The sequence below is a fragment of the Felis catus genome, chromosome C1, assembly GCF_018350175.1.
Source record: "Felis catus isolate Fca126 chromosome C1, F.catus_Fca126_mat1.0, whole genome shotgun sequence".
Classification (NCBI taxonomy): Eukaryota; Metazoa; Chordata; class Mammalia; order Carnivora; family Felidae; genus Felis; species Felis catus.
In genome coordinates this window covers 100,391,562-100,412,129 of record NC_058375.1, presented here as the reverse complement: position 1 = coordinate 100,412,129, position 20,568 = coordinate 100,391,562, and the positions used below count along the sequence as shown (strand labels likewise).

The 20,568-nt window shown below is 37.1% G+C and overlaps 1 protein-coding gene across 6 annotated transcripts in view; it reads right to left on the bottom strand.

Annotated features, from left to right (window-relative positions):
• MAN1A2 (mannosidase alpha class 1A member 2) overlaps window positions 1-20,568 on the bottom strand; it is a 188,985-nt gene that overhangs the window by 106,829 nt on the left and 61,588 nt on the right. For all 6 annotated transcript variants that reach the window (XM_019837695.3, XM_003990510.6, XM_045033343.1 and 3 more), the window contains exons 5-6: window positions 19,622-19,702; window positions 1,644-1,738 (exon numbers count right to left, since the gene is read on the bottom strand). In XM_019837695.3, the coding sequence (XP_019693254.1) occupies window positions 1,644-1,738; window positions 19,622-19,702 (176 nt within the window). The remainder of the gene's footprint in view (window positions 1-1,643; window positions 1,739-19,621; window positions 19,703-20,568) is intronic.

The window sequence follows — 20,568 nt, the reverse complement described above, 5'->3', positions numbered from 1 at the left end:
GAAGAGTATTTCCCTGAGATACTGTTGAGTGAGAAAAATAAGAGGCACAAAAGCAAGCATCCAAAAAACCACACAAAATTTTTAAACTTGCCCCAGAGCCTGTACCATGCTGTAGAAGGTAAACATGTGGGGCTAACATAGGTTGGTTTTCAGGCAGCAAGAGAGGAGGAAAGCCTACGTGTGGGACACGTGCAGAGCTCAACCAAAAGAAAAAGAAAAAGAAAAAGAAAAAGCTTTAAAAAAATAGGTAAATAATTAGTTATGATCTAAACTCAAATAAAATGTGTATTTGTGTGAATATACACAGAGAAAGTAAGTGAAAATTAAATTTCTAAAATGTCCAAGACAATGATCGTTGAATGCCTTCCCACTTTCAGCTCGATCTGAGTTTGAGATTTTGTGATTTAAGAAAAAAGTCCTGCAGTCTTTCTTCGCTTTCTTCAACTCATAATTAAATTTTAAATTAATAATAATTCTTATTATTTAGGAAAGTTATAGGATTCTGACAATGGTACTGACGGAAAGCTCAGAAAATCTGTCTTAAAAATAAGGAATGAGAACAGATGTAGTACGTCGTTTGGCCATCTCCTTTTGTGTAGGTCACTGTGGAACTCCAGCCAAATTATCCCCCTCACAAGGAGGTAATTTATATTATAGATAGAGCATGAAATGAGAGAACAGTGAAGTTAAATTTAATGTTCAGCATTAAATGCTAATTTCTCAATGGAAATCTAAACTCTATACAGCTCTCCATTATAAAGAAATAATTAAAATAGATCACTTTTTTCAAATAAAGTTGTTACAGAATCATGATTCCAGAAAAATAAGTGTTCCCAACCTTCATTCTAAAGGGCCTGGCAGCAAGAACAAGAGTCAAATTTTCATGTAATTTCCAAGCTCCAACATTGAGAGGAATAATAAATTTCATTTGGAGAAAAACGTACGCAGTAAAAACTTCAGTCAGTATAAATTATTTCAATGCAAGTTAGATATACTGACATTACCCAATTTTTTTAATTTTAATTATATATCTTTGCATGATTTATAAAGTTATCAAAATTTTTTCTTTCATCTATTTCTAAGTGAAACCAGTGTTTTCTATCAGAATGGAACATACTGCAAAGAATGTTGAAGAGTTCACTTTGAACTTCAACAGTACAAACACCATAATAAGAATCCTAGGGTCAACATCATGAATTATTTTCTCCCTGATCATTCAATAATAGGAAGGCCTGGTTTTAAGGCACATTTGTGTTCCATTATGACTTAGAAGGTCAACAGGTGGTACACAAAAAATTAAAAAGGCAAAGCACTTTGAATCCATTACAACACGAAATGGAAAAGAATAAGCAAATAAAAGAAACATACAGGTAAGGAAGAGAAATTTACATTTAGAGAAGCAAGCAGTAGAAACCGGAATACAGTTAAGGCAGATGAATTATTCCAAAGTGAAGAACTTTCAAACAAAACAAAACAAAACAAAAAACCAAAGAATGTTTTAAAGAAATATATTTCTGCATATATGTAGAGAAAAACAATTTAAGTCTTATAAAGTATAGGGAGGGCTGATCATTAGTAATTTCTAACACTAAGTTAATCTAATTCTTTCAGAACAGGAATAACCACATAAAAATAAAATTTACCTTTTCAGATTCACCATTGCCCAAGGAATCCCAGTAGGTGTGTTAAAGGCAGGAAGGAGTTTCTCAGCCAGCTGAACTGCTTTAATCTTGAATATCTGAGATCAAAACAACATAAAGGAACTTTTTATAAAAAAAAAATTATAGCCACCCATTCATAAATTAAAGCCATTGTCATTTGCTGATCTCTCACAGGTCACATACTACACAGAAGTACAAGGAGAAAAAAGGGCATCTCTTTGGTACCATGAAGCATACAGCAATCAGAGAAAACGTTTGTAAACTGGATACTGAGGAAAGCTGAGTATGTAATGGCCTGAAATTATAATTAACTGAAAGGGAAGGATGTGGTTTTAGTGTTAATATTATCTGTATTTTCGGCTGGCAAAAGTCTAAGAAATGTCAGGTTATGAAATGTCCATCCAATGGTATACAAGCTTAGCACAAATATTAAAACAAAGATTTGGATAAATGCCCTTGAATTACTGTAAGCATGTTTATGTCTCAACATTTTCCATCAACATCTATCCACATTATTAAAAAGAAAAGGTCTGAGTTCACATTCCAAGTCTGAGAGTTATAAATGCTTCAACTACTGCTATTTTGGGTATGAAACAATAAACTACACTAGTATCAGTGGTTTCCAAACTTTGAAAATCATGTACTACTACCAAGATATTCAGAGTAAACTTTCTAATATTCTTAGCATATCCAAATGGATATGCCTCTCTATCCCACCTTTGGAGACTGTTGACTTAAAGGCTCCAAAATGAGACTGGGTCACAATAACCTAGTAGGAAAAAAGGCACATTCTCCTATATGCTTCAAGCCTATCTTCTCTCAAATTGATTTCAAACTCATCAGCTATTTCAGCTTCCATCCGTCCACTGCAGTCAAATATTTTTGATAAAATATTATTCAACTCTTCAAATAAGGAGTTGAAGGTCTGGAACAGATCAAAGTTATATGTTGAGGTTATATTAAACAAAGCACCCCAACATTACTGGGGGTAGAAGATATCAGAGAGAAATACACACAAGCTAACAAAGAAATAAGATGTTAAGATGTTTTTGCAAGGTTCCTTAAATGAGGCAAAACTTCTTAGCAAAACTTGTAATTAGATATTCTCATACATCAACAATTTACCATTTCCTTGAATGCCTACTTTGACGTAAAAGTCTCAAGAAAAATGTAACAATTTAAGGTTAGTTTTTGTTTCTAGAGAGAGCATGTGCGTGTGAGTACATGAACTGGGGAGGAGCAGAGGGAGAGAGAGAATCTCGAGCAGGCTCCATGCCCAGTGCAGAGCCCCACACGAGGCTTGATCCCACGACTCTAGGATCATGACCTGAGCCAAAATCAGGAGTTGGACGCTCAACCGACTGAGCCACCCAGGCACCCCAAAGTTAAAGTTTTAACAATTTTCTCATATTCATCTCATATTCAGGAGAGCAAATGTAAACTGGTCCCCTTATGTTAACATTTTTACCTTAATAAAGTCTAGTTACATTATACAGTGAACAGTACTACTTCTGTTTACCATGAGGACAAAGGGACGAAGTTCTTACCTAATGTTAATATCACGGATTTGTTTTTATATTACATCTTTCCTACATACAAAAATTAATGTTTGGGGTGCCTGGGTGGCTCAGTCAGTTGGGCGTCCGACTCTTGATTTCAGCTCAGGTCTATCTCACAGTCATGAGATAGAGCCCCACGTCAGGCACGGGGCCTGCTCAAGATTCTCTCTCTGCCCCTGCCTGCCCCGCTCACGCTCTCTTTCTCACTCTCTCAAAACAAACAAAAAACTAATATTCAAAATGGTGAAATGCTTACAAACATAAACTTTTCTAAACAGAAAGCATTCTCCTTTCCCTTCCAGAAGTAAACTTCCAAAAGATATTTTCTAATTTTCAACTAATTGGAGCCATCAATAGCAGATAACATACATAGTAACCAGTTATAGTCCACAGCCCCCCAAAACAACACCCCAAAATCACAGAGAAAAATTTCCTTATATAGTATGCTTATCTCAATATATTCACAAACATACAAACTCTTTAACGATAAATAAATTATAGCCCTACATTTCTCATTTTCACAAATATTTTGGTAGACAGCAGCAACAGCTAATTTAAAACATACTACTTTTCGGCAATGCAGGCAAGTAATACAAAATCCAAAAAGTGTCAAAGTAAAAAATAAGTCTCTTTTCCAGTCCGATTTCTCCACTACACAGTTCCTTCTACAATGCAGGCAGCTATCAGCTTCTTAAATGTCTAGTAAATACCTTGCACTAAATTAGTTCCATTGTATACATGGTTCCTAGCCTTGTCACATCAAATCCTCATTTTCTGACTTTCACAGAAACAGAAATGCTATTAACAGTTTACACACACACACACACACACACACACACACACACAGAATCTTTGTCTTTGTCTCTCTCTGAAACATGGACTATCATGCACTCTATCCTGAACTTGCATCGTTCACTTTACTGAACCTTGGAGATCTTTCCAAATCAGTCCACAAAGGTCTACCATAACCTTCTCTTGAGCGGCTGCAGAATTTCTCCTTGTATGGATATACTGTAATTTAGTCAGTCCGCTATGTGACAGACATGTTTCCAAACTATGTGACTAGGTAAGATAAATTCTCAAAGGGGAACCAAAGTATTGATGGGTATATTCGTTTGTAATTTTCATAGTTAATGCCAATTGTCTTCCACACACTTTGCTAATCCATATTCCTATCAGAAGGTATCAGTAGTCATTTCCCTGTATTCTTGTTAACACAAAAGTCATCAAAATTTTGATTGCTGCCAATCTCATACAGACAGCTCCCGATTTTACAATTGACAATGAACATCTTACAATTTATCAACTTTACAATGGTGTGAAAGTGATATGCGTTCAGGAGAAACCAACTATAAATTCTGATCTTTCCCAGGCTAGGGATATGTGGTAGGATACTCCCTTGTGATGCTGAGCGTACGCAGCAAACCGCAGGTCCCGGTCACCCGTGGGGAGGTGAGGGTGAACAACTGATATACTTTCAGTCGATCTGCACTACACAGCCATTCCGTCTTTTGCTTTCAGTACAACATTCAATAAATTAGAGGAACTACTCAATACTTCATTATAAAAAACTTTATTATAAGGTACATTATGATTTTGCACAACTGTAGGCTAATGCAGGTGTTCTGAACACATTTAAATGCATTTCCAATTTACAGTATTTTCAGTTTTTGATGGGTTTACCAGGACATGACCCCACCGTAAACCAAGGGAGATATGTAGTTGAAAAAGGAGACTCCGTTATCATTTTTATTTTCATTTCTTTTATTATGAATGTGATAGATACTCAACACTCATCCAAATCTCCTTTCAAGCACACCTTCAAATACTGCAAAGGGTAGAAAACTACATAATGGCATCAACATTGCCAAGCATCCTTAAATATGCACTATTTGGAAGGAAGAAGTAAGTGATCTGAGGCAGTGGCCTTGCAAGCACAGTGGTGAAGGTATCTGGTTCTTCTGGTGGCTCTAAAAGAAGTTTGAATGACTGGTCTCTGTCTTCATAGGGACCCTGTGAGTAATCAAGGCAATGGAATTGGTGCTCAATTAGATACACAGTATGTTTGGGCATTTCTCCTGGCTGCATGGTTCCAAGCTGTATTATAACAAAAATACCTGATGTCATGGCCCTCCCAAAGATTCTGTTAACGAGTCAGTACCCTGTAATAAATCACTAGGTAAAACAGATTCTGTTTTCTGCTATTATGATTCTTGATGGATACAATCATGAGTGCACATCAATTATTTCACATGTGTAAGAGGCTCAACAATATTAAGACTTCTACAACATTTCATTTATTTACAGAAAAACGTTTATGCGTCCAATGTGCATTATGTGAAATCCCCTAGTTATTTTTACCAGAACAAATGGTGGGCAATGGGACAATGGTAAAAGTTCCTAAGAAGACTTAGGACCAGAAGAATTATTCCTGGGTGTGGAAGAACTGGAAGAAATGGGGTTAAACAGATAGAATGTGGCAAGATTACAAACAACCTTAAAACAGAAACAATGAAACTTAAAGTAACACAACTGATAACACAGAACCACTGTAGATTATTGAGAAGGGAGGTGATATTAAATGCATGGGTACTTTTAATTGTTTTTCTTTACTGAATTAAATTAGTAACAGAATATTCTTCTAGCCTGTTTTCAACCTAGCAGAGTGAGAATACAGAAGTGAAGAGTTTAGAATGCCCAAATGACTCCCTAGGCCATTCAGGGTAAAAGTTCTTTAAGAGGCTCTAAATCTTTATAAGCAATGAATCTCTATGACTTCTGTGCCTCACTCTCTCCTTCCTTTCTCTTCCAGCAACCTACTTCAGCCCCACTAACCTTTTTTGTTGTTCTCTGAGAATGCCAGTTATGCTTCTGCTTCGCTGTCTCTCCCTTTGCTATCCCTTTCTAATAAATGCTCTTATAAAAAGATGTTCTCATGGCTCTCTCTTATCTCCTTCAGGTCTCTATACAAATGCTACTTTTGCACACACTCCCTGACACACATCCAATTTGAAATTAAAACCCCTTCATCCTCTTCCATGCTCTGTTTTTCCCCTTACTGCTTACCAGTGCACGTATGTGTAGGTCTATGTGTGCAAACACACACATGCTCTCACATACCTACCCTGTTCATTCCTGTTACCCCCACAAGTAGAATGTAAACCATAGATGGGCAGAAGCGGTTTTATTCACTGTTTTATTCTCAGAACTTAAAAGAGTGCCGAGGCTATAACCAGTACTCAACAAGTGTTGAATGAATCAATTTAGGAAGCCAAAAAGCACAGAGATTTATAATAAGCAAGTAAACTATCTTCTTTCTCTTCCACACCAACCCAAATCCCCGAAATATCTGAGGCTAACATGCCAAGGTTTTAAGAGCTTAAGATCTTCTACAGAAATGTTGAGATGATGACAATGGTGATAATGACAAACACATATTAAACCCAATCAATTCTCACAACACCCCAGTGAGATAAATACTGTTACTCCCATTTTACAGGTTAGGAAACTGAGGTTTAAAACAAATAATTTAATTTGCCCAAGGTCATACAACTAGGAAGTGGTAAGCCCGAATTTAAGCCTAGGCAGTCCAGCTCCAGAGTCCATGTTCTTGCTTGACTATTCCACTAATTAGAGACAGACACAGATATCTAGACACTGACATCGCGATACAGACACAGAGGAAGACAAAAGACATTCCCACACCTTGCATTATTTAATCTTACCTTCTGTAGCCAATAATTAAATTCCTCAAAATATTTCACTAATTCACTGCCTATCTTTCTGTCCTGTATCTTACATCCTCCGTTTTGAATGACAGTTTGGGCTGATGTAAAACCTGAGTTGTCAGTTACTTTATCTTAGTGGTCTAAAGATAATCACTCCAACATCTTCTGGCTTCTCTTGCTACTGAGCACTCTGCTGTCAGCTGTCATCCTTCTGTAAGTAATCAGCCCTTTCTCTTTAGCAGCTTTTCATATTTCCTCCTTATTCTTGGTATCTTTTCCAATATTGACTTTCTATCATTTATCCCATTAAACTCATCTGAAGTTCCCACTAAACATTCTTTGAAACTTCTCACTCTGTATCTCTCTTTTTAAATATCCCTTCTTCTTAATTTCTCTTTTTCTTAATTTCTCTCTTTGATTCATTTTATTTCATTCTGGATGAATTTTCATCATCACCATGAACAGAAACATCCTTAAGGGCTAGATAAGTGTTCCTTAGGACCAAGTGAAGGTTACTACAAAACTGTAGGTTAAGAGGTAGAAACATATTCACACACACACACACACACACACACACACACACACACACACACACACACACTTCTCACTCAAAATGAGCCTACAAACAGTATTTCCAAACTCATGATGAAATCCAAGATTTATGCCATTTACAAACTAACAAGTCAGCCTACCACATTTTCATGAATGTCTACAAAATCGTGAATATCTCTGACTACTGGGTCAGAGGCAGAGAACTGAGTATTATTCACAGCAAAGTGTCAGCCAAAGATCTGAGTTTATCTACACTGGCTGTACCTGACCCACCCTCAGCCCCACCTCAATCTCACAGGTATGATCCAAAGGGTCCCCAATGGATTCCTGCACACACAGTGGACTGTGCTGCAGGGGAAGAACACTGAGCTTGGAGAATGTCTTTTACAGTAAGTGAAAGCAAGCCTACTTGATGAAATTAATTCATGCCTGCAGGCATGGCCCTAATGACCTGGGTAAAGAGCAGTCAAGGCCTTGTATTTGTGGTCTTCCTGGCAAAAGTGTGCAGGGACGCTCAGGTGCTACGTTGTTTTGCCTTCCTACCCCCCCCCCCCCCCCCACGTCAGCAGCAGTGCTGCCTTCCTGTAGCAGTAGTGAATCCACTCTCTTCCAATGCTTGCAGAACCAGCTTCATCACCCTCAGTCCTCACTGGAGACAGCAGCGGGAGCACCGACCTGCCAGCACACTGTCATCAGAGGTCTGAATTTCAGCTCTGCTTAGCCCTTCCCCTTACGGTTTCTAAGATTTAGGAGTTAAAACCTCTTCCCCATATTCCCTCAGCCCTGGTTGCCCTCCTGTAGGAGCCACCTCCATGATACTTTAGAAAATTCTTTTTAATCTTGCACTTACCTAGGTAACTTTATGCCTAGTTAACAATTCTGTATATTAAATTCTCTCTGTTCAAATAACTGGCAGTTTCTGCCTCTTATTTGGACCCTGGCTGATAAATACATAAATATTTTGTTATTACTATATTTGCTTATTTTAAAAACCAGGAAGATGAAAATTTCTAAAACTCATATACAGTTCCTGTATTCTGAACCAAATACTTTGATTCATTTCCATCCTTTAAGGACACACAACTGTTAAGTGGTTAGATTTTTATTCTGTCTTTTCCTGCTACTAACATAGTAACATAAGTACCTTTTCAATTTTTACAAGACTGTCTAATTTACTGTATCCTTTTCCTCTCCTCCCACTCACTCCTCATACTATTTCAACATGGCTTCTGCCCCCATCATTTCACTGAAATGGATCTTGCTAACAATTAGCTGTACATTTCAGCATCGATCGCTTAGTCATTATTGACCAGTTCCTCCTTAAAATACTTTCTTCCCTCGTGTTCAGACACCCCACAATCTCCCTGCCTCCTTCACTGAGTCAGACTTCTCATACCTGACCTTTTCATACTGTGTTCCTCCAGGCTTGATTCCAGGTCCCCCTCTCTTCCTAGTCTAAATTGTCTCCCTGAGCAATTTCACACGTGCTTGCTTTCAATTATCAGCTACATAGCCACTGATTCCCAACTTTGTATTTCTCATCAAGACTTCTCCAATGAGCACTAGCCCCATTACATCTGCTTACTACCTATTTCCACTTAAACAGAGCAAACTCCCCTCACACTCGAAATACTTAAAATGAACTGATGATCTTCCTCTCCCAAATTAATGTTCTTAAAATGCTCAATTTCTAGTAACTGTCCCACCATTAGTCTAGTACCAAAACCCTGAAACCAACTCCTCCTCTGCCTCATCCCACCCACAACCCCCACCCCCACTCCGCCCAATCCTTTGGAATTGCCTCCCAAATCCCTTGAAATCATTTAATCTCTCATCTCTGTAACCCATCGGAGTCCAAGAAGCCATTATTTCTTGCCCCCAAATACCACAATGATTAATTAACTGGAGGGACAGAACACACACACACACACACACACACACACACACACACACACACGCATGCACGGTAAGCTCTAACTATTGGTCTGTAACTTACTTTTGTCATTTAATACATCAAGCATATTTTTCCTAGATAAAATACATCAAACTTACGTACACAGTTGTATAGTATTCTATAATATTCTATAGTAAGTATTCTATAGTAAGAGATGTATTAATTTATTTAACCATTCCCCTCTAGATGAATCAGGTCTGTTCAAACACTGGCTACTAAAAACACTATTGCAATAAAATATCCTGCTAAGTATTTCTTAAGCATCCACATTGTTACTTTTAGATAATAAATCCCTAGAAGTGGGATCCCCTGTCAAAGAGAATTTTATATCTTAAATGTTTACTGGACACCACCAAATTATTTTCCAAAAAGTTTGGATCATTTATATTCCCTCCAAAAGCTTATCACACATTTGTTAAAATTTAAACCATACACTTGAGAAACTTAACAAAAGTCCATGGGGAAGGAAAGGGGAAAAAATAGTTACAAACAGAGATGGGGGGGGGGGGGCAAACCAACAAGAGATTCTTAAACACAGAGAACAAACTGAGGGTAGATGGGGGATGGGGAAGATGGGGAAGAGGGGAAAATGGATGATGGGCATTGAGGAGGGCACTTGTTGGGATGAGCACTGGGTGTTTATATGTAAGCCAATTTGACAATAAATTATATTTAAAAAAATTTAAACTATACCTTTAATTACATCCATACAATTAAAGTGAGTGCATTTCCTTATAGGTAAATGAGCTACTTAATAAATAAAATAATCTTTGAGCTGGTCCTTGAAGTTCTTTACCAGGCAGAGAATGTGGAAGGGTTAGAGTCCATCTTACACATAAAATTATGGTAGAGGTCTATAAACACATAGGAAATAAAACAATGTGGTCTAAACGCGTAGTTTCATGTACGCAGAATTTTGAGCTTCTCCTCCGTGGCTCCTTCCTGCCCTGGATTTCACTCCTAGATTTCTAGCTCCCGGGGTAGCTAGCTCCAAACTCTGTCTTCTGATTTGACAAACCAATAACCATAATCATGACATCCACTACGATGGGTATTGGCATAACATTAAACATGTAAGAATGTGTACAGATATGTAGATGAACTCACACCTTTAAGAGGAAAATGTTAGTGTATTTTAAAAAGGTTATCTGGGGCAGCAAAGCTTAGTGGAATGTTTTGTCCAATTACCAGCATGTCTATAGAGAAGGAAGAGGTCAAATTTTCCATGGAAATAGCAGCAATTCCTGGAGGAATATCAGGTTTTCCAAAAATAAAATGAGAATTAGTGCAGTAAAAACAGAGATGACTAATATTTAAACCAGGAAATATCTGGGTCAAAAAGGGCTATTCTATTTGCTTAGAAAGTCTCCCTGAGCTTATTCAGAAACGATCCTAAACTATAGGCAACAGAGTACATTTGTGTTTTAGTGAAGATAGATTTTGTTGTTGTTGTTTACTTTCTTTTTATTATCTGTAAAACATGGATTAAACTCCACATAACCATTTCTCTATTCTATCTGACAGATTTCAGATGCAGTTATCCACATAAATTATGTTATTATCTTACTAAGGGAGGGATACCACTTTGATAACCGTTAAAAAAATGAGAAGAGACAATCCTGTAAAAGAAATGTCATATATTAGAGGCTAACATCAAGTAAACATAATAAATCATCAAGATTTTTTTTAACTTGTGAATACTTAATATAAATAGCCTTGCTCTGAGAAATAAAATGATAAAGTTTCACATTTATTATATTAATAAATCAACAGGAGAGAGGAACACTTTGTCAGATGACATGTAACCCTTATTTGGTTCCCTGTACCAGAAAACAGAACGCATGTCAATGTTCTTTATTCTAGTTACCGACTACCTTAACATAAGAGATGCACTTTGCCAAGTTATAAATTAATTTTCTGGCTTATGTAAGATGTAGGAATTTCTTGTACATCCAGTATTACAGTAATGTCATATTCGAATTATTTTTCAATGTTTAATTCATTTTTAGCAGATCTGAAATTTACTATTGCTTTTCCAGAATAGTTATGAATCATAGTTTTCGACGTAAAATGATCAAGAAGAGAAGTATAAAAAGGTCAGTAAAATTCCACTGTATGAAAAAGTCAGAAAAGTAAAACATGTTCTCTTTATATGTACCTGAGTAGACTATGTCCTAAGAAATCGATTTATGACGTCTACCTCAAATAAGTAAAAGGATCCATCACCCCTTAGCAACACAGACTAGTTACCACTTGAGAGAAAGTCAAAGGAGGAAGAAAAGTAAAGCAGGATCTACTGAGTCAGGCACTATGTTAGGCACGGTCACACAACTGAATCCTCGCAACAACTCTCAGGTGAACGCTCTCACGTTTTCATAGATGAAAACAATTAAGTTACAGAGGTAAACAGCTTGCCAAATAGCACGAAAAGGAGGCAGAGTAGGGACTCGAGCCTCTCATCTCCAAAGCCATGTGCTTCTCTCCACTTTGAAATGTTTATTCTGGAAGTCTGATGCATAAAAACAGCAAAAATGAAAATACTGGCAACATCATACACTTTTTCAGCATGTTATTACTGTTTTCCTATGACAGTAACAACCAAACTCTCAACATTTTGCTTCAACTTTCAGACTAGGAACCTAATGTGAAACGGCCAAGGCTGGCACTTCTCTTTCATAAGCTGCTCATAATTAATTTTGAATCATGTGCCTTTTGATACTAAAATGAATCAAGCTTGTCAGCTACACCCCAAAAACTTAGTACGTGCTCAGGTAAGCATGGAAATATGGGGAAAAAAATGCTCTCCTTTCTCAAAGACATCTTATAATGTCTTATTTGGAAACAAATCTGAAACTGAAGGCATCAAAACAGTTCCATTTTCTTCCTCCTTTCATTATTTAATATTTCAATCCAGAAGCTCCTGAAGCCAGGGGTCTGTGCCCAAAAGGTATGTGTAGGGTGCACACAGCACTGCCCCGGAGAGGGGCTCAGACCAACGTGAGGAAAGGGAAGCCAGCCAAGCAAAGGGGAATAAAATCCTAGAGGGTCCGTGTGAGGAAGATGCACTGAACAAGGTGGCAGGCAGCCTGCTGAGGGCAGCAAAGTGATTTCATACAGCAGGACGAGGCAAGTGGGTTAATATATGAGGAATAATAGTAGGCAGGTTTCACACTATCAGAAAAGAGTGCGAAAGATGAAAAGGCAGAAAGCCAGAATAAACCTTATGGTGTTGCGCTGAAATTAGAGCTATTAGTGTGAATTCGTGGCTGCCAATATTTGGAGATCAAAACAGAAAAGAGTATGGACATAAACGTTAGTAAGCAGAGTAACAGCAGCCCACGCCTGGGCGAGGCAGGGCAGGGTCGACAGAGACCCCCTCTGAGGCGCAGGCCTACAGGAAATGCCTAAAGCTGAGGACAGAGCCAGAACATTAACAAAACTTGCCGACTGGGCCCACCCTAAATACAGGGTAATGTTAGAGGAATCTGAAGCTAGCGGTGCACTGTGGCTCATCTCAGCAACGAAAAATCAGAATCTGGTTCCATCCCAGTCTAAACTGACTGAACTCCCGACACTAACAGCACAGGCACGCTGCTCCAGGCATGAATACCATTAACCTCAGTCTCTACTGTCCCACACGTGATGTTTGGCATTCAATCAAAAATTATGAAACACCTTACGAAGGCAAGAAAAAATAATCCACTTTATAGAGACAAAGCAAGTGACAAATCAAGCTTGGTGAGGTTAAAACAATCTGAGAATTTAAAGTGACTATGATTACCACGTTCAAAGACCTAGTTAGGGGATAAGGTAGCAAGCATGAAGACAAGGAGGACCTGTGGCAGAGAAACAGAAATTATTAAGTCAAATGAAATACCAGAAATAATTTTTTTTTTTTTTTTTAATTTTTTTTTTCAAACGTCTTTTATTTATTTTTGGAACAGAGAGAGACAGAGCATGAACGGGTGAGGGCCAGAGAGAGAGGGAGACACAGAATCGGAAACAGGCTCCAGGCTCCGAGCCATCAGCCCAGAGCCCGACGCGGGGCTCGAACTCACGAACCGCGAGATCGTGACCTGGCTGAAGTCGGACGCTTAACCGACTGCGCCACCCAGGCGCCCCCAGAAATAATTTTTTTAATGTTTATTTATATTTGAGAGAGACAGCGTGAGTGAGGGAGGGGTCGAGAGAGATGGAGACAGAATCTGAAGCAGGCTATGTGCACAGCGCCCGACAAGGGGCTTGAACCCACAAACCATTAGATCATGACCTGAGCCGAAGTCAGATGCTTAACCGACTGAGCCACCCAGGCGACCCTCTAGAAATATATATATTTTTTAAATCAAAGTAACAGAGACACAGAAAGCCTTCAATAGGCTCAAAAGTAGATTCAATGGAGCTGAGAAAAAAAGAAAAAAAATCAGTGTACTTGAAGATAGGTCTGTAAAAATTACCCAAACTGGAACACAAGGAATAAAAAAGCAGTGGGTGGGGTAAAAAAGAATACCTATTTCAAGAGCTATGAGACAATCTCAAAGAGTCTGATGAATGTATAATTGGAACTTCAGAAGAGGCAGAAAAACATTTTAAAAGATAATGAATAAGATATCAGACCATACATCTAAGAAGCTCAGAGAACCTCAAGCAAGATAAATAAGTCCTACTCGCCCCTCCAAAAAAAGAAAAGTAAAATCCCTCAGATTCTTCATACACAATAAAATATGAACAGATTATCTTAAAGGCAGCCAAAGCGGGGGAAAAGACACATTACATATAGAGGAACAAAGAATTAAAGCAGACTTCTCATCACAAACTGTGCAAACTCTAAAAGCTAATGCAGTGACATCTTTAAAGTGTTGAAAGGAAAAATAGTCAATCCAAATTCTGTAACACAAAGAAAATGTCTTTCAAAACTGAAGAAATAGACTTCCCAACCAACAGAAACCGAGAGACTGCACAACCAGGAGATGTGCACTGTACAAAAAGTTAAACGAAGCCCTTCACACAAAAGGAATATATACCAGACAGAAAACTGAACCTACAGAGAAATGAAGACCAACAAAAATGACTGAAAGATTAACAGGCATTTTTTTTTTATTAGGCAGAAAAAAACAAAAGAGGAATGAGGAACAGATGGGTCAAATGGGATACAACTAACAATGTTACAGATTTTAATGCAAGTGTATCTGTAATTATATTGAATCTACATGGTCTAAACAGACAAATTAAAACCAGACTGTCAAAGCTTTCTACAGGAAAACCAACTTTAAATATAAAAACATATAGGGTAAAAGATGTACGATGCACACATTACATAAAATAAAGCCAGAGTGACTGTATCAGTATCAGAGGAACTAGACTTAAGAACAGAGAATGTGACCAAGGATAAAAAGAAAAATTTTTAAATAAAAGGATCAACCAAAAAGAACAATCATAAAATAGGTGTATACCTAAGAATAAGCCTCCAAAATACATAAAGTAAAAACTGGTAGGACTGAAAGGAGAAACAGGCAAACCCATAATTATATTTGGAGGTTTCAAGACTCCTCACCTAGTATTTGACAGACCAAGTAGACACAAAATTAGTAAAATTACAGAAGATCTGAGCAACACTATGAACTGCCTTGACTTCATTGATTTTTTTTTTACCAGAACCACACAGAATACACATTCTTTTCAAGTACACATTCTTTTTCAAGCAGGCCATTTCTGACCCATATTACCTGCCTACAAAAATTAACTAGAGAAACGGGAACCCTCTTGCACTGTTGGTGGGAATGCAAATTGGTGCAGCCACTCTGGAAAACAGTGGGGAGGTTCCTCAAAAAATTAAAAATAGACCTACCCTATGACCCAGCAATAGCACTGCTAGGAATTTACCCAAGGGATACAGGAATACTGATGCATAGGGGCACTTGTACCCCAATGTGTATAGCAGCACTCTCAACAATAGCCAAATTATGGAAAGAGCCTAAATGTCCATCAACTGATGAATGGATAAAGAAATTGTGGTTTATATACACAATGGAATATTACGTGGCAATGAGAAAAAATGAAATATGGCCCTTTGTAGCTACATGGATGGAACTGGAGAGTGTGATGCTAAGTGAAATAAGTCATACAGAGAAAGACAGATACCATATGGTTTTCATATGGATCCTGAGAAACTTAACAGAAACCCATGAGGGAGGGGAAGGAAAAAAAAAAAGAGGTTAGAATGGGAGAGAGCCAAAGCATAAGAGACTCTTAAAAACTGAGAACAAACTGAGGGTTGATGGGGGTGGGAGGGAGGGAGGGTGGGTGATGGGTATTGGGGAGGGCACCTTTTGGGATGAGCACTGGGTGTTGTATGGAAACCAATTTGACAATAAACTTCATATATTGAAAAAAAAAACATAAAAAAAATTAAACTAGAAGTTAAGCTTCCAACTCTTGTTCTCAGCTCAGGTCTTGATCTCAGGGTCCTGAGTTCAAGCCCTGTGTTGGGCATTGCACTAGGAGTGAAGCTTACTTAAAATAAACAAAAACAACAAACAAAATAATTGAACTAGAAACGACTGAAAGATATATGGAAACCCTGAAATATTTAAAAATTTTTAAATATACTTCTAAATAACTCCAGAATCAAAGGGAAGGAAAATCAGAAAATATTTTGAATTAAAGGAAAATGAAAATATATCAAAATTCAGAGGATGCAGCTAAAGAAGGGCTGAGAAGTGAATTTACGGCATTGCTGTTATATATTTATTACTATTTTTTTTTTATTTTTTCTTTTTGAGAGAGACAGAGCGTGAGCAGGAGAGGGGCAGAGAGAGAGAGGGAGACACACAATCTGAAGCAGTTCCAGACTCTGAGCTGTCAGCACAGAGCCTGACACAGGGCTCAAACTCACAAACTGTGAGATCATAACCTTAGCCGAAGTTGGATGCTTAACCGACTTAGCCACCCAGGCGCCCCTTATATTTTTTTTTTTTTAAAAAAAGAAAGGTGTCATATTAATGATCTAAGCTCCAAACCTAAAAAACTGGAAGAAAAAAAGGGAGCAAATAAACCTCAAAGCAAGCAGAAGGAAGTAAACAAGAATGAAAGCAGGTATAAAATTGCATGAAATAGAGAAAAATCAGTAAAACCAAGTTCTTTGAAAAGATCAATAATATTAATACACCTATCCAGACTGACAAAAAGAGGTGAAACAGGAGACACTACTAGCGATCCCACAGATAGGAAAAGGATAATAAGGGAATATTACAAACAACTTTATGTCTACTATCTACACAACTGAGAGGAAATAGGCAAATTCCCTGAAATACACAAACTACAAAAACTACTCAAGAAGAAATAACCTGAACAGTACTATATCTACCAAAGAAATAGAATAGTTTTAAAACTTAAGTGAAAAAACAAAAACAAAAAACTCCAACCGTATGGCTTCAGAAGGGTATTTATTTTCCCAAACAAGTAAAGGAGAAATAATGTCAACTATACACTAACTTCTCCAGAAGAAGAAGAAAAGAGGAAACACTTCCCAACTCATATTAGGAAGTCAGCATTACTCTTACACACACACACACACACACACACACACACACACACACACACACACGAAGACATTAAAACTACATACAGATAAATATCTCACATGAATATAAGTGGAAAAAATTCTCAACAATGTTTCAAATTAATTCTGGCAGTATATAAAAAGATAATACACCATGACCATTTTGAGGTTTCTTCCCAAAAGTGCAAGCTTGGTTTGACATTCAAAAATCAACCAATATCAACAGATAAAAGAAAAATCATATGTGTATAATCATCTTATTAAATACCACAAAAACATTTGACAACGTTCAACATCCATTCACACACACACACACACACACACACACACACACACACACACACAACCTTAGCAAACTAGGAATGGAAAAGATCTTCTTCAAGGTGATAAAGGGTATCTACAAAAAACCTATGACTAACATTTATGCTTAATGGTGAAAGACTAAATGTTCTTCCTGTAAGATCAGGAAATTGATAAGGATGTAAAGCAAGACAAAGAAAGAAAAGAACTACACAAATGAAATTGTTCCCTATACAGAGAAATAAAACTATTCACTGATGACATGATCGTTTACAAAAAAAATTCCCAATCTATTAAAATCTATTTAAAAGCAACTAGAATTAGTGAATTTAAGAAAATCTCAGGGTACAAAGGTCAATATAAAAATCAACTGTATACTGCACAACATGAATGTTGTTCTTAATGCCACGGAATCATATACTTAAAAATGGTAAATGGAGGGGGCGCCTGGGTGGCTCAGTCGGTTAAGTGTCCAACTTCAGCTCAGGTCACGATCTCGCAGTCCGTGAGTTCGAGCCCCACGTCGGGCTCTGGGCTGATGGCTCAGAGCCTGGAGCCTGCTTCCGATTCTGTGCCTCCCTCTCTCTCTGCCCCTCCCCCATTCATGCTCTGTCTCTCTCTCTGTCTCAAAAATAAATAAACGTTAAAAAAAAAATTTATAAAAAAATGGTAAATGGAAACTTCTGTTATGTATATTTTACAGTATTTTTAAAAATGATAAGCATCAGGAAGTTATGTAGTGATAAACAAAATGTCCTACACCAGCTGAAAATTTAAATCTTTATTAAAACTTACTTTCAAATCAATTGTATTTATATCCACCGGCAATAAACAACTGGAAATTGAAATAAAAAATATAGTACAACTTAGAACCAAAAAGCATAAAATATGTATAAATCTATCAAAATATGTAAAATATCTACATGCTAAAAACTAGAAACACCAAGGAAGAAAATGAAAGGAGGATACATCATGTTCGTGGCTTGGAAGATTCCATATTTGTTAAGATATCAATTTTCCCTAAATTCATGTATAGATTCAAAGTAACCTCCATCAAAATCCCAGTAGAATATTTTATAGAAATCAGCAACTGATTCTGAAGTTTATATAGAAAATAAAGTACCTGGAATAGCCACGACAATTCTGAAAAGGAACAAAGTTGGAAGACTCACACAACCCGATTTCAAGACTTCCATAATAACGAACACAGTGTAGCTCACACAGTGTAGCAAAAGGACAAACACATGCAAAGCAACAGCACACAGTCTAGAAGTCGACTCACACATATATGGTTAATGGATTTCAAGAGGAGAACAAAGTCAATTAAATAAAGGAGAGTCTTTTCAACAAATGTTGCTAGAATTTTTGGATATCCAGAAGGAAAAAAAGAAAGCTCAACCTATACCTCACAGCATGTATAGAAATCAATTCAAAATGAATTATACATTTAAAAGTTAACAGTAAAACCATAATACTATTAGAAGAAAACGTGAGAAAATCTTCCTGACCTTGATTAGGCAAATATTTCTTAAACACCAACAACAAAGAAATCCATCTTTAACAACATATACAACAAAAGATGAATTTTCTTAAGTTTACAGAGAGCTCTTACAATCATTTAGATCAACAAACCAATTAAATATGTAAGTTTCTCAGGAAATGAAGCAGAAATGACTTATAAGCTCTTCCTTTAGGTTCTCTTTCACCTACTCTCCAAACCCCATCCTTTAACCCACACCCGAGTAGTAGCAAAAAGGAATTTCCCACACCCACTTTCCCATCACAGCAGGTCACAAGTCTATGTGTATTACATACACCAAGACTTCTGGAAAGGAGAATTCAGAGTTGTTCCTGTGTTGTTTTTTTAAATTTACAGCAAAAACTTGCATTCAATTTCCAATCAGGCAGTTTTAATAATTAATTTTTGGTCTTAGGAGGATCCATATTCATGCAACCTGATTCATTCCTTAATTCTGATCTTATTAACTGCCCCCCTGCTCCTTGTTTCGACCGTGTGATTAATTGCGGTGGCAAAATCCTGGAGAAGGATTGCTCCTGCAAAGGAGAAGGGGTATATACAGAGATAGGACCTGTGATTTTACTTGTTTTACTGAGATTCTCAAAATGGCAAAATCATTCTTCCCAAGGCCAGTTCCACCTGAAGCAGCCAGCTCTCTCAGCAAACATTTACATGTGCTCAATATTAGTCAATTAAGCAAAACAATATGCTGTTAGGGGAATCTTTCATTATTTTATTAAAGTCCATTCAGAGCCCTTCCTCCAAACAATGTATTACTTGAGTGGCTCACCTCTTCTCCCGAAAGGTAATACGCTGCAAGCAGGCCTCCAATAAATCGAATGTTGACTTCAAACACAGACACCTCTGAATTCTGTGAAAACATATTAAAAATATTCACATACACATTAAAACTTTATAGTTTCCAAATATTTTCAATTCTTCATAAGTTTCTCACAAACACCCTGTGGAGGATGGTTTTTTCTGCTTTCCACATCTTCATTTCTCACTCAACTGCAATCTCACCTCCCGTTTATTAATGTTACTGAAACTCCCCTATTATTGTCACCATGGCTTCCTATTGGCTGAAACCATTTGTGTGTACCTTACACAGCACTGTGAAATTATCAAGATATTTGATGCTCTTGACTAGTCTCTCCTCAAGAGAGCCTCCACTTCTTGAATTCTGGAATAGCGGTCTGTCTACTGATCCCTTTCCCTCCATTACAGCATACTGCCCATTTTTACTTATATTTCTCATGAATTTTAAGTATTTTTTCCTAGTATGTATAAAAATTTAATAAATGTTAACAGAGGCACCAAAAAATGATAGGATGATGGATTATTCAATTAATAATGTTGAAAAACTGGCTCCTAGGTTAGAAATTTGGATACTCATTTCAGATACATCTCTCTCTCTCTCAAAACGATATCCAAATAATTTAGAAATAAATGTAGAAAAAATTACAATAAAAAAGTAGAAGAAAATGTGACAACATGAATTTCCTTGACAAAGCAGGTACTTTGTAAGCATAAAACCAACTGTATTGATACCAAACACAAAGACCTGAATTTCCCCAGAATGACAATTACCTAGAAGAAAAAATTATGAACAAAATTCAAAGGCAAACAAAAAACAGAAGGAAATTTGGCACAAATATAGCAGTATTAATAACCTTACCATATAAAGTCTACATGTTTGTATTTAGATACAGACATAGATAAAATTCTAATTACATG